The sequence below is a fragment of the Trichoplusia ni genome, chromosome 7 (genome assembly GCF_003590095.1).
Source record: "Trichoplusia ni isolate ovarian cell line Hi5 chromosome 7, tn1, whole genome shotgun sequence".
NCBI lineage: Eukaryota > Metazoa > Arthropoda > Insecta > Lepidoptera > Noctuidae > Trichoplusia > Trichoplusia ni.
The window spans coordinates 5,711,707-5,722,948 of NC_039484.1; the positions used below are offsets into that span (position 1 = coordinate 5,711,707).

An 11,242-nucleotide genomic window follows, 5' to 3' on the forward strand; every position below is an offset into this window, starting at 1 on the left:
GTAAGATCCAAATCACTCTTTATAGCGGGTGTCATTTTTTATTGACTTGAACCAATAAATAGATTTTGTTTTGTTCACATTCAGTAAACGTGAATGCGACTAATCTTCAGGCAGATTAAAAACAGAAGTTAGGGACTTACGACGTAGGACGAAATGTATGAAGAACTCTACAAATAAGAGCAATCGTGGAAGCGAGGCACGGCATAGAACGAGTTGTAGTATAAGTTGAGGTAAAGCTCATTATGTAATAAGCTCCTATTAAGTCTCGTTTTATAGGATTTTTTAATTAAAAACTTCTTTTGCACGAACTTTCAAAATAAGAACGCGGCCAACTTGAAAATAAAAATGATGTAAACAAGTGCTAACGTTTGCAACCTGTCATTTTTCTATGATCCATTTTTAGACTGAAATGTTTTTATAAATTATTTTCAGTTAATTTTCATATTAGATTTTAGTTTTTATTTAACTTTTTTTTTATACAGTGGACCTAGTATAAGGATTACTACAAAATCATGCCAGAGTAAGCATTTTTATAACTATATTTGTATATTTTTGTGGATGTTGGCCTCTTAGTACATGGCTTCCGTAGCTTTGAAGTAGTATGGAAATATGAAAACGTTTAGAAGTATAAAGTAGTATAACAAAGTTCCACAATCTAAAAGCCAGACTTTGACGTCTGATAATATTAAACAAAAACTATTAAAAAATAGAACAACAAGTATTGGAGTCGTAGGTAGTCATTTTCACCTATTGTGGCACAACGCGTAAATTCGGAAAATGTTTTAGATCAAAATTATAACTTAAAAAAAATGTTTCGTGCCACTGTATTACGTATGTAGTACACAAAACAGGTCTTCATGTACAGTTATTATAAGAACCTATTTTGTGCACTCAACTACAGAATAGTATTTGACACAACTATTATTTTATCAACCTAGTCACACTCGCACAGTGATAATTACTGTTGAATTTTCTTGATAAAACCTTGCGACAACTTACTGCATATGGTTTAAAATTTAATAAATCTTAATCGAAAGTAAGTCTGTCTGTCTGTTACGCTTTCACGTCTAAGCCACTGAACTGATTTTAATGAAATTTGGTACAGAGATAGAGTTGACCTTGAGAAAGAACTTAGGATAGCTTTTATCCCGACCTTTTGAAGAGTTCTCTTGGAAATGCGATATAACCAACCTCGACGCGGGCGAAAAGCTAGTACGCTATAAACCAGCTAATACGGAAACCGAAAGGATAAAATGTAACTTACAAGATTTGATAACAGACCAACATTGGGACAGTTGAAACTAAACAAAAGCTTGTACGAAAACACCACGCTTACTCACCAATAAACACAAATGCTCACAACAAAATCATTAAATCCAAAACACGTGTGAACCGAGCGAAGACTTATCGAGAAATAATTGTGAACAAATAGTAACAGCTGATTGGTTGTATAATGATCTGATATTAACGCTTCCGTTACAAACTAAGTGCTGATAATGAGTGCTCTCATGTGTTGAGATAAAAGATGGGTTGTAACCTGCTTTTATTTAGAGTACATTGTTTTGTTTTGTATTAACAATTTAATATAATACTGGAATGTAATCGTCTCCGTATTACACAAATTGAAAGCTTTATCGTGTTAGATAATATCTTTTGGTGCTAGCTAAATTAGGTTTCATTTCTTTAAGTATTTGGCAGTAGTAAGCATTGATCATCACGGTTGGTTGGTTGTTAAGAACTTTGTAATATTCAAGAAAAACTTGAACGAGCTTTGTAGTACTTTTCAAATATAATTATCATCAGATGTATTCAGTAATAAGCTATTAAACCATTTGCTTTTAAGATATCAATAGAATTCTTCATGGGCTGCCTATAATATAATTCAAAAACGGTGATTTTATTTCGTAAAAGCTTTTTATTGATCCATATTTTTTAGCTTCCCTCAAACCTTTGACAAATGCACGTCCAAAGACAAAATTTCCGCTGAGTCTTAAAAACGTTTCATAACATCGTATCCCGTCACATAAACGTGCCTGTCTGTCTGTCACGTGTATGTCTTCATCACAAATGCTGGCTGATTATATTTAGTGCTATATGTCCGTAGGTGCTGCGTGCCGTGCCCGGCGGCGGCGCCGTGTGCGCCCTCTGCCGGCATCAAGTCCGGCCTGCGGGATGGCAACAGGCAGACCATCGATGGTCAGCAGGAACACCCCTGCCCCTGCCGCACGTGCTGCTGTGGAAAGCCTCCGCTTGTTAAGCCGGTAATGTACCTTTTAGCGGTAAATTGTAAATTGCCGGTTCCTTAGAAGCGGTGGTAGAACGATCTAAATGATTACTGTGTGGACTGGTTCCATGCGGCCATGTACAGAGAATCGTGGAAGGATTTGAGGGGCCTTTGTCCGGTAGCGGGAAAAACAGGGTAATATAAAAAAAATGTCAGTTGAAGTCGGTTTATTAGCCAAGATGTGAAAAATAGCTTTTCGTATATGCTACGAAAAATATCAGAAATTTTGTGTGTGTCGCCATTGTAAAGGGAAATAGCGCTAACTGCAGTAAAATATCCCGTCTCTTTACAAAACTGCAACAATACTTCGCTTTAAGAGAATCCTTTTTCTGTGGAATCCTAGTTCTTGACTTTGGGAATGACTGGAATCAATAACATAGCCATACGATGTAGAGGGTCACATTGTTGTACGTTATCTTGAAGTCTGAAACCAAAACCACTTTTCACTTCTGAATACCAGCTAGTATAATCATGAATTGATGTCTCGGATACTAATAAATACGTAATATCAGTCAATATTATTATGCGTAAAATAGGTTACAACTGATACTGCGACCTTATCTTTATTTTTGGACGTGAACTCGAGAGTTCAAGATCATAACAATTAAATCCGTACCAAACATTGGCATAATAGAGTGAAAACAGACAGTTGGATGGGTACTAATTTATTCGTAAACCCTGTCTAGATCGGCTACTAAATAAGTCACAAAAAGTCGGTGTCTTTAAAAAAACAATATACATTTTGAAATGACTATCCTGAAACTAACGAAGCGAATGATCACAATGCAAGAAATTTGTGGGTTCGATCCCCGTTTAGGACAAGCATTAACACTTGTGGTACTTTTGTCACGTGATTTTTGTGAAACTTCGTGTCAAGGATTTTCTTTCCTAACAAATCCTACAAAACAATACTATTTATATGATATTTATTAAAACTGCATACTAACTACACATCCCAACTTATAATAATTTCTGTCTTTCATATTTCCAGTGCTACAAACAACCCCGCATCCCGGAGTCGTACGCTCCCCGGCGCTGTTACATGAAGCCGACGGCGCCGGTGGAGTCGTGCACCACATACAAGCTGTCCTACCTGCCGGTGGACGGGTGCAGGAACCTGCGTGGAGAGGCGCGCAGGCCTCCGCCCAACCTCGTGCCCAGCTGCGAACCGATGGAGGGATGTACTGTGCAGAAGGTATGTATAGAGGGTCATGAAAAGAAGTGTGGGAAAAGGAAAGAAGGATTGGAAACACCAGAATGAAATTAATTCTGTGTGGTGCTGTTCTTGATATTTTAGTCTTTGTTAAAGTTTTCTGCCCTGATTTTTTTCGTAAGGCGAGGAAATCCTCTTAGACACTTACCTCCTTGGTTGAGGATGTGGGTAGTGTCAGCCTCTTACTGACCAAACCTTGCAAAGTCTCCCACATTTAGTCGTAGGTCCCACATCAAGGTCGCAGCAAAAATGTATGGTTAGGAACAGGTGCCACTGCTTCAGATTAGCTCTTGCAATATACTCCAGTAAAAATTTCGCTACACAGCATTAGTCACAGAATATCAAACTGTCTATAGCTTGCCTGGTTCCTTAAATTCCTTTTTACTACAACCCGCTATAATCTTTGCAGCTCTCGTACCTGCCGAACCCAACGTGTGTGACGCAACCAATCCGACCATGCAACCACGACATGTGGGGTCAGGGTCCGATGCAAAACATCACGACGCAGCGACACGACTACGTGCCCAAGCCCTGCGTCTTGAGAGAGAGCTGCAAGCCACCTGCGAAGTTTCACTGCGTTGAACAGCCTTTCGAAAGTATGTATTGTCAATTCAAGTATTCTTTGCTATCGGCAAAATGTGTGGGTAACTCTTATTAATGTAGACTAACGGTTGCGCACTTGAAGATATTGAATTGTGATTTGAAATATGGACATGTCATGTGATATTTTACTAGAAATGTGTATAGAGTGTTGGAAGAGTAAGCATGGGTTTCTGGTGATTGATAAAGAGGTTGAGATGACCAACGGCCGATATAGAACGGTATTTGATGTGTTCATTATAATATAGCTGAGCATATTAAATACCTACCAAATAAACGCAAGCTTTAACGCTTAGATCTTTGGTAATAAGGAGCTCAAGCGTAAACTCATTTAGTCAGTAAGTTCAGTTAAAAAGTAAATAAGTACATTTTTCAAAGGTCAGTTCAAAGGAAACCAATTCTGTCTAGATTAAGTACGTTCAGTTGTTGAGTTGTAGCACGGTCTGTGACCGCGTGTGGTCCCGGTGTGCCGGCGTTGGTCGCGTCCCTGTCGCACGCATGCGCTCTCGCTTAGGTAGATACCTTTATCGCTTTTTTGTAAAAAAAATGTTAATGTTTGTAATGTAAAGTTGTAAAAGATAGTAATTCCCACACATAAAAAAATGGAATACAGTTGAGCCCCGGTCCCTGGCTAATCCAGCACCTCCTGTAATCCGACATCGTCTATAACATTGCCAGTTTTTTTTTTTTGACAAGTCGGGACTTTGGTACTTTATGAGTGAAAATAGCGGGATTCTTCCGTCAGAAGCGGGACATAGTAGATCGAGCGTCTTTTTCGCACTTGCTGTGAATCCCCCGGGCGACGGTAACCCTCGCTCCCCCGCTGGTTTCAAAGAATAGTCTGTGTGAACCCTACGAAAGGCGTACTACTTTCGTACGTAATGTTCTCGCACGGACCCACCCCTCTCTCTCTCCCACACTTTTATCTTCATTACGCGACTTTCTTTCTCTACAATCTGCACGTAGTACCTGCCACATACGTTCAAGTTCTCTCCGAAAAGCAGGACACGGGGTGTTCAGTAGCATTGAATTCCAGGCACTACTGGACCCTTTGTCTATCAACCTCAACATCCATAAATTTGTTCAATCGCACCGCCTAGCAACAAATAGTTAAAATAATTTTTAATAATCATAGACAAATTCGGCATTATCAACCTTATTTAATAAAGTCCATTTTCACACGCATCCCTGATCTCTAAGAACACCTTATCTATCATCTATGCCACCAGAGCTCAGCTCAACTGTCGCATTATCCCATACATACCCCTACCAAAACAAACACCAACGACATTTCTTCGTATCTTTCAGACCGTACAATAAACAAGCTTTCGTACCTTCCTCCGGAGAAGATTGAGCTGACGAAGTCATTCGCGCCGGACCGATGTTACGAGCGCCCCGCCGCCAAGATGGAGGGCACCACCACGCACAAGATGAGCTACATGCCGAACCAGGTACTGGCAGAACTTAAAATCCTACTTAACTATCACTCACTTTCAACAAACCAAACCATTTTCAACATAAGTAGGTATACTTTGTGTTGGAAATGGTTTTCTAGTTTGACTGCACGGATAGCCGAGTGGTATATTGCATCACGCCCAACTCATTGAGCGCGACATGTAGCGGGTTTTCAAACCCCGCGTAAGATCTTTTGTGTGATCCATAAACGCTTGTTCTGAGTATTGGTGTCTTGGGAATTTGCCTTGAATGGTTTTTGAAAACCCTCGCGACACAAGAATAAAAGTCTGAAGATAGTTAACGTGAGGAGTTTTTACAGTGATGCTTTGCATTGCATCTATTTGCAGATTAATAGTTTGGTGAAGTAGACAATAGCTGCGCTCTATCTTTAGGATTCTGTTAAAGCGATGCTCGCTGATGTTTAAGAAGATGATGAGGATGTAGACAAATTTCTCTGATCTCTAATCGTTTCTTCAGACAGTTTTTGTTGAATCAAATTTTTACCTACATATGGAAATATTGATCTGACTTCTCAATCTTCATTTTCAACGATGTTTTCAGATCCTGCCAAAAGAGCCGTTGCCGTGGGCATGTAAGGGGCAATACCAGAAGCCTTGTCAGAAACTAGACGCTCATACTACTTACAATATGAGGTACATTTAATCAACCAACTACTATAATATGTGTCCTCGTCTGATGATGTTCATAATCCAAGTATAATCTAAAGCTATCAAGATATATCAAGATCGCCCATTTTCTATCTAGGGTACTTTTCGATTGACGTTTTTTTAAAACGATTGACGGTGTGTACAAGCTTTTGGAACTTTCACATGTCACCACCGTAAAGAAGACTGTGTCCGTAATATTACGGCTATATGACAGAACCGCTTTCCTAACCAAAAAAAGCTTTAGGGTCGGAGATATAAATACGAGTTATCAAGCTTATCGCTAATGTGTTTCCTGCCTCGCTAGATAAGTCCTCTTTTATATCTAACTATATCGAACCCCATACTGATTGAATCTATAAAATTCGTCTGTATGTTAAGACGCTATCAGATAATTTCTCAACTCGTGACTGAACAGTCAAAGAATGAGACTAACAAATGAAACATGCTAAAAATGAACTCACCGTTTTTGATGGCGGAACAAACAACATTTTGTTGTAATAACCACCAGAAACGGATTTACAGGGACACAAAATTATTCCAATGTATGATTTCACTCATCAATTTGTCCCACAGTTATCTAGACGCGCAAAGCGACTGCAGACGACGCGCCATCATCCCGGACAGCTGCACCAACCCCGTGACCGCGTCCAAACGGTTTGAAACGCAAACGATCTACAAGAACAGGTATTGCCACAGCAAATACTTTAATAAACATATTTAGGTACCTACTTACTTTCTTTTTCGTATGCCTGGTGTCAGAAATTAAACCTTCCCATAAACTCCTGACGTGGTTTAACATCCTTTGGAAAATGTTCTGGGATGCTTGTTTCTTCACGTTTATCTTCGTTGTTGCTAGCTAGTGGGAATTTATTCGCTATATGCACATGATTTGGAATGACACTGGTTCCTTTTTGGATTTGAATCAGCGATCTTAAACTCGGCAATCCAAAGGTCATGCCTCCAGGCTATTACTGAAAGAAATCATACAGAAGGCCGAAATGATTTCCTGATTACTTAAATTGCTTAATACCAAGTTTTGTCAAAATTTTAATGAAAATTATATCTTCCTGTTGCTACTAGAATGAATATCGCAAGGTCTAGTCCTTGCCCTTGAGGTGTCCCTATAATGTAATAAAAACTAACATATAGTGTAATGAAAACCCCATTGTTAGCCGTCGCCGTGTCGGTCACCTATTGTCACTTGTCAAAGCGTTCAAACCGCAAATACCATTAGTTGTAACGCAACCGTTATCACTGTCACTGGTTTGCTAGCATGAGTTTTTCTCTTTTATTTACCTATATAATCAAATTATTTTATTTGATGTTGGATACCAAGTGGTAAGATGGCGAACTAGGTAGCTATTACAAAATACTGCACTGGGAACGTAAGATTGTGAAGAAGAAACAGCTTTAATCTCTGGCAGCATCGTGTTGGACGTAACGGAAGACTTGTAAAAAGTCATTCATTTGTTTTTTGTTTTACTTATAAAGAGGCGACAGTCTTTTCACAAACAACAGTTTCCTAAAGGCGTTACCTATAACCCTTAGAAGCCGAAAACGAACGAATGGCAGACGAGAGAAACCGTCAGGGGCTAGGGCCACAGCCAGTAGCTACCTAATGATACGAATTTGTTTGATAGCTATCTGCCAACGAAGGCCCCGATCCCACAGCCTATCAAGCCGCTGTCCAATTTAGTGCCGTCGACCGCGCAGATGGAAGGGGATACTGTGCAGAAGGTATTTATGAATGTATTTTGTATGAACGTAAACAAATTACTATAATACGTATTTGAGAATCACGGATAGCCGAGTGGTTACGGTCACCACGCCACACCGAGGACGTGTCGCTTGATCTCCGCATAAGACAAGCTTTTGTGCGCCACGAATGCTTGGAGTCTGGGTGTCTTTGTGTCCATGAGTTGAATGTTTGTGAAAAACCACTGCGACACAAGGATTACATTCCTTAACGTGGAAGTCGTTTTTGTTAAGAAAAAATATATGCAAGGAATAAGAAAAAACCAATGACTATTTTCAAAATTTTCTATACTTCCATTTAAGTTTTAAAGCGGTTTTGAGTGTAGTCTACGCAGTTTTTCATTCACACATTTCATTAATCAAGTTATTTAAGTAATTTTGTGACATATACCCATAACAAAGCATTCATCTATTCCAAACAAAATTCCAAGAAGGAATTCTTAAAGGTTGCACCTTGATTTATCACTACTCCTAATACTATTTCAACCACAAGATTTCATTCGCATTTTTGTATCTAGCTGTCGTACTTACCGAATCCGATCTGTACGACGCAACCGATCCGACCGTGCCACCACGACATGTGGGGTCAGGGTCCGATGCAGAACATCACGACGCAGCGACACGACTACGTGCCCAAGCCCTGCGCCACGAGAGAGTCCTGCAAGCCCCCCAATAAGTACCACTGCGTCGAACAACCGTTTGAGAGTGAGTGTCCATGTATTTTCCACAGTTGAATCACGAAAATGCGAAATTTCATTGCAGATATTGTTCATGACTGTTTTAATAATAACTATTACTGATATAAAGAACTATATGTAACTATATGAACTACCTAAATTGCGAAATATAAAATGGATCCGAAGTTTACACTTTACCCCTTTTTTTTCATTACTATCCCAGTTTATAAGTAATTTTATTTGTCTTTTTATAACGTTCGAATCATTTAATTACTCCAGATCGCACCATCAACCGCATGTCGTTCCTGGATCCGGGCCGCTGTGCGATACCGGAGTCGTACGCGCCTCTCAAGTGCTACGAAAAACCAGCAGGTTAGTTTTAGTAGTTGATGAGTTACAAGAAGTCTCATACATACAAGAAGTCTCATACATTTTCCTTATTGCATAAAATATCGACCATTGCTCATAATCAAACCAACTTGGTTTGTCACACCCTTAACCTTAACCTATTACTGAACGTGATCTATTTAAGTACCAAATAAGCTTTTGTATGACTCGCCGCACTTTCAATCGATTATAGATACTTCCGTGGGCAGGTATCTGAATTTAAAAAATATGACTCTTCTCAATCATCATTATCATCATCCACAGCCTTTGTCCTCCCACTGCTGGTCATAGGCCTCCCCTTTCTCGCGCCAATTTCTACGGTCCTGTGCCAGCCTCATCCAGACTCGACTATGTCATCGATCCATCGTCAAGCTCCCGGACGACCGACGTCTCTTTTCACTCTTCGCAATACAACTATAAAAATCACTAGCGTTGGAATAGTTTCGGAAGGTTTAAGTGTATTATGATCATCTAAAACTATTCACATTGCAGCGAAAATGGAGTCGACGACGACTCAGAAAATGTCGTACCAGCCCGTGTGCGTGCCGCAGCCACAGCGCCCGCCGTGGGCCTGCAAGGGACAGTACCAGAAGCCTTGCCAGAAGGTAATTCACTAAACTGTACCCATAAGTACCTACTAAGTGCCATACGATTGCCGATGAATGATTGGAAATTGGATTAAAAAGATACTACCTATTCGTATTTTCCTAAGCATTTTGCCAACACCTTAATGGGGAATTCAGTATGGGGCGAAACACTGAACTGTGAATACAAAACAATGAATATGTGAATAGACAACTATATACGATTCCCCATGTTCGAGTTAAAGAATAACTCGTGAATTTTGGAAGTCAAGTAAAATACTTACTAGATTCATGACAAAATAATATTGGTGAATATCAGGACATTTAGTAGAATGACCAGTACATGCATTTAAGTGTTCTATTCACGTTTCTCAGTTGGAAGCGACTACGATATACAAGTCGTCGTTCCTCCCGCCTGGCGAAGACTGTACAGAGTACATGGACCCCTGCAAGTACGGCGACTGCAAACGTAAGTGACATATTTTAGTTTTTTGGCGTTTTATTAGCTCTGGGGGATGTATTTTAACGAAAAAAACACGATGATTGCATTGTTTTTATCGTTGTTTTGTCTTCAATTTACGATCGGATAGCTTAGTAGTGTAGGAAACTACACCCAGCCACTATGCGCGAAATGTCGCGGGTTCAATCCCCGCTTAGAACCAACTACAGATTGGAGTCTGACGTCTGTGCATGTATTAATGTTTGTGAAGCTTCCGCGACATAAGGATTAATCCTACAATTAGTGCAATTAGTCGTATTAAAGAACAATCTGCCTTGGTTCAACATTGACAAGCTCTCACCAGTGCCGGCGTTTGGGGGAGGTCGTGATGGGGCGATGGCCCAGGGCGACAAATTCTGGGGGCGCCAAGGTCTGAAGTTAGAGTCTCTTGCCTCTCCTGGTGGAAACCCTCAGAACTGTGCTCTACGCTAGAGGTGGAATACTTCCAGCGCCAAACGTAACGCTAAAGGAAAGATGAAATTCTTAATATAATTTTACTTGGGATCAGCAAAAACTAACACCTGATATTGCTTCCCTCAAGTGAGTGCCACAATATTTTCGCCCGGGGTGTCAGTGGCCCTTACGCCGGCACTGGCTCTCACTACTAACTTACCTTCAACTCGTTTGTTTTAATTCCAGCTTGCGATTGCATTTGCCCTGCGGAGTGCATAACAACAGACCCCTGTGCCTGCAATTTCCCTAAAGCGGCTTGCTGTTCCTAACTGCCAACTGTCAACGGCGTTCCAAATTCAAAGGTAAACAAGATGGCGGATCTTTAACGGCTTGGCTTGGTAAATCAGGCAGTGAGATGTAGTACTGCACATACGAATAAATCATGAGTTTATTTAATTTTTAATAATAATTTACAATAGCAGTACATAGCATTATGGATAATTTTGAATTGATATAATTAGAGGTTAAATTTTAATCTATGGTTAAATTATGTTTTGATTAAATTATATTTTGTATTATATTAAATAAAGGATTAGATCTTTCTATTACTTCGGCCTTTTCATTTTATAATCTAACAAACATTTCATATACATACACTGGATATAAAAAATATTGAAGTAATATTATTCATCTTTAATAAATAAGTCAATGTTTCCAAACACTATTG

General features: G+C 39.7%; 1 protein-coding gene across 2 annotated transcripts; it reads left to right on the plus strand.

The window, feature by feature from the left end:
- The first annotated feature begins 375 nt into the window (after nucleotides 1-375).
- LOC113495985 (stabilizer of axonemal microtubules 1) lies at nucleotides 376-11,101 on the plus strand. Of its 2 annotated transcripts, none has more exons than XM_026875017.1 (13): nucleotides 376-520; nucleotides 2,089-2,261; nucleotides 3,276-3,479; nucleotides 3,907-4,093; nucleotides 5,406-5,548; nucleotides 6,114-6,205; nucleotides 6,794-6,904; nucleotides 7,861-7,957; nucleotides 8,494-8,680; nucleotides 8,932-9,024; nucleotides 9,532-9,644; nucleotides 9,999-10,092; nucleotides 10,762-11,101. In XM_026875017.1, coding segments are annotated over exons 1-13 (1,578 nt in total). In that variant the 5' UTR covers nucleotides 376-519; the 3' UTR covers nucleotides 10,845-11,101. The 2 variants fall into 2 exon arrangements, with proteins under 2 accessions (XP_026730818.1, XP_026730819.1); XM_026875018.1 differs by having other exon boundaries at nucleotides 378-520; nucleotides 2,105-2,261; nucleotides 10,762-11,100.
- Nucleotides 11,102-11,242: the final 141 nt, after the last annotated feature.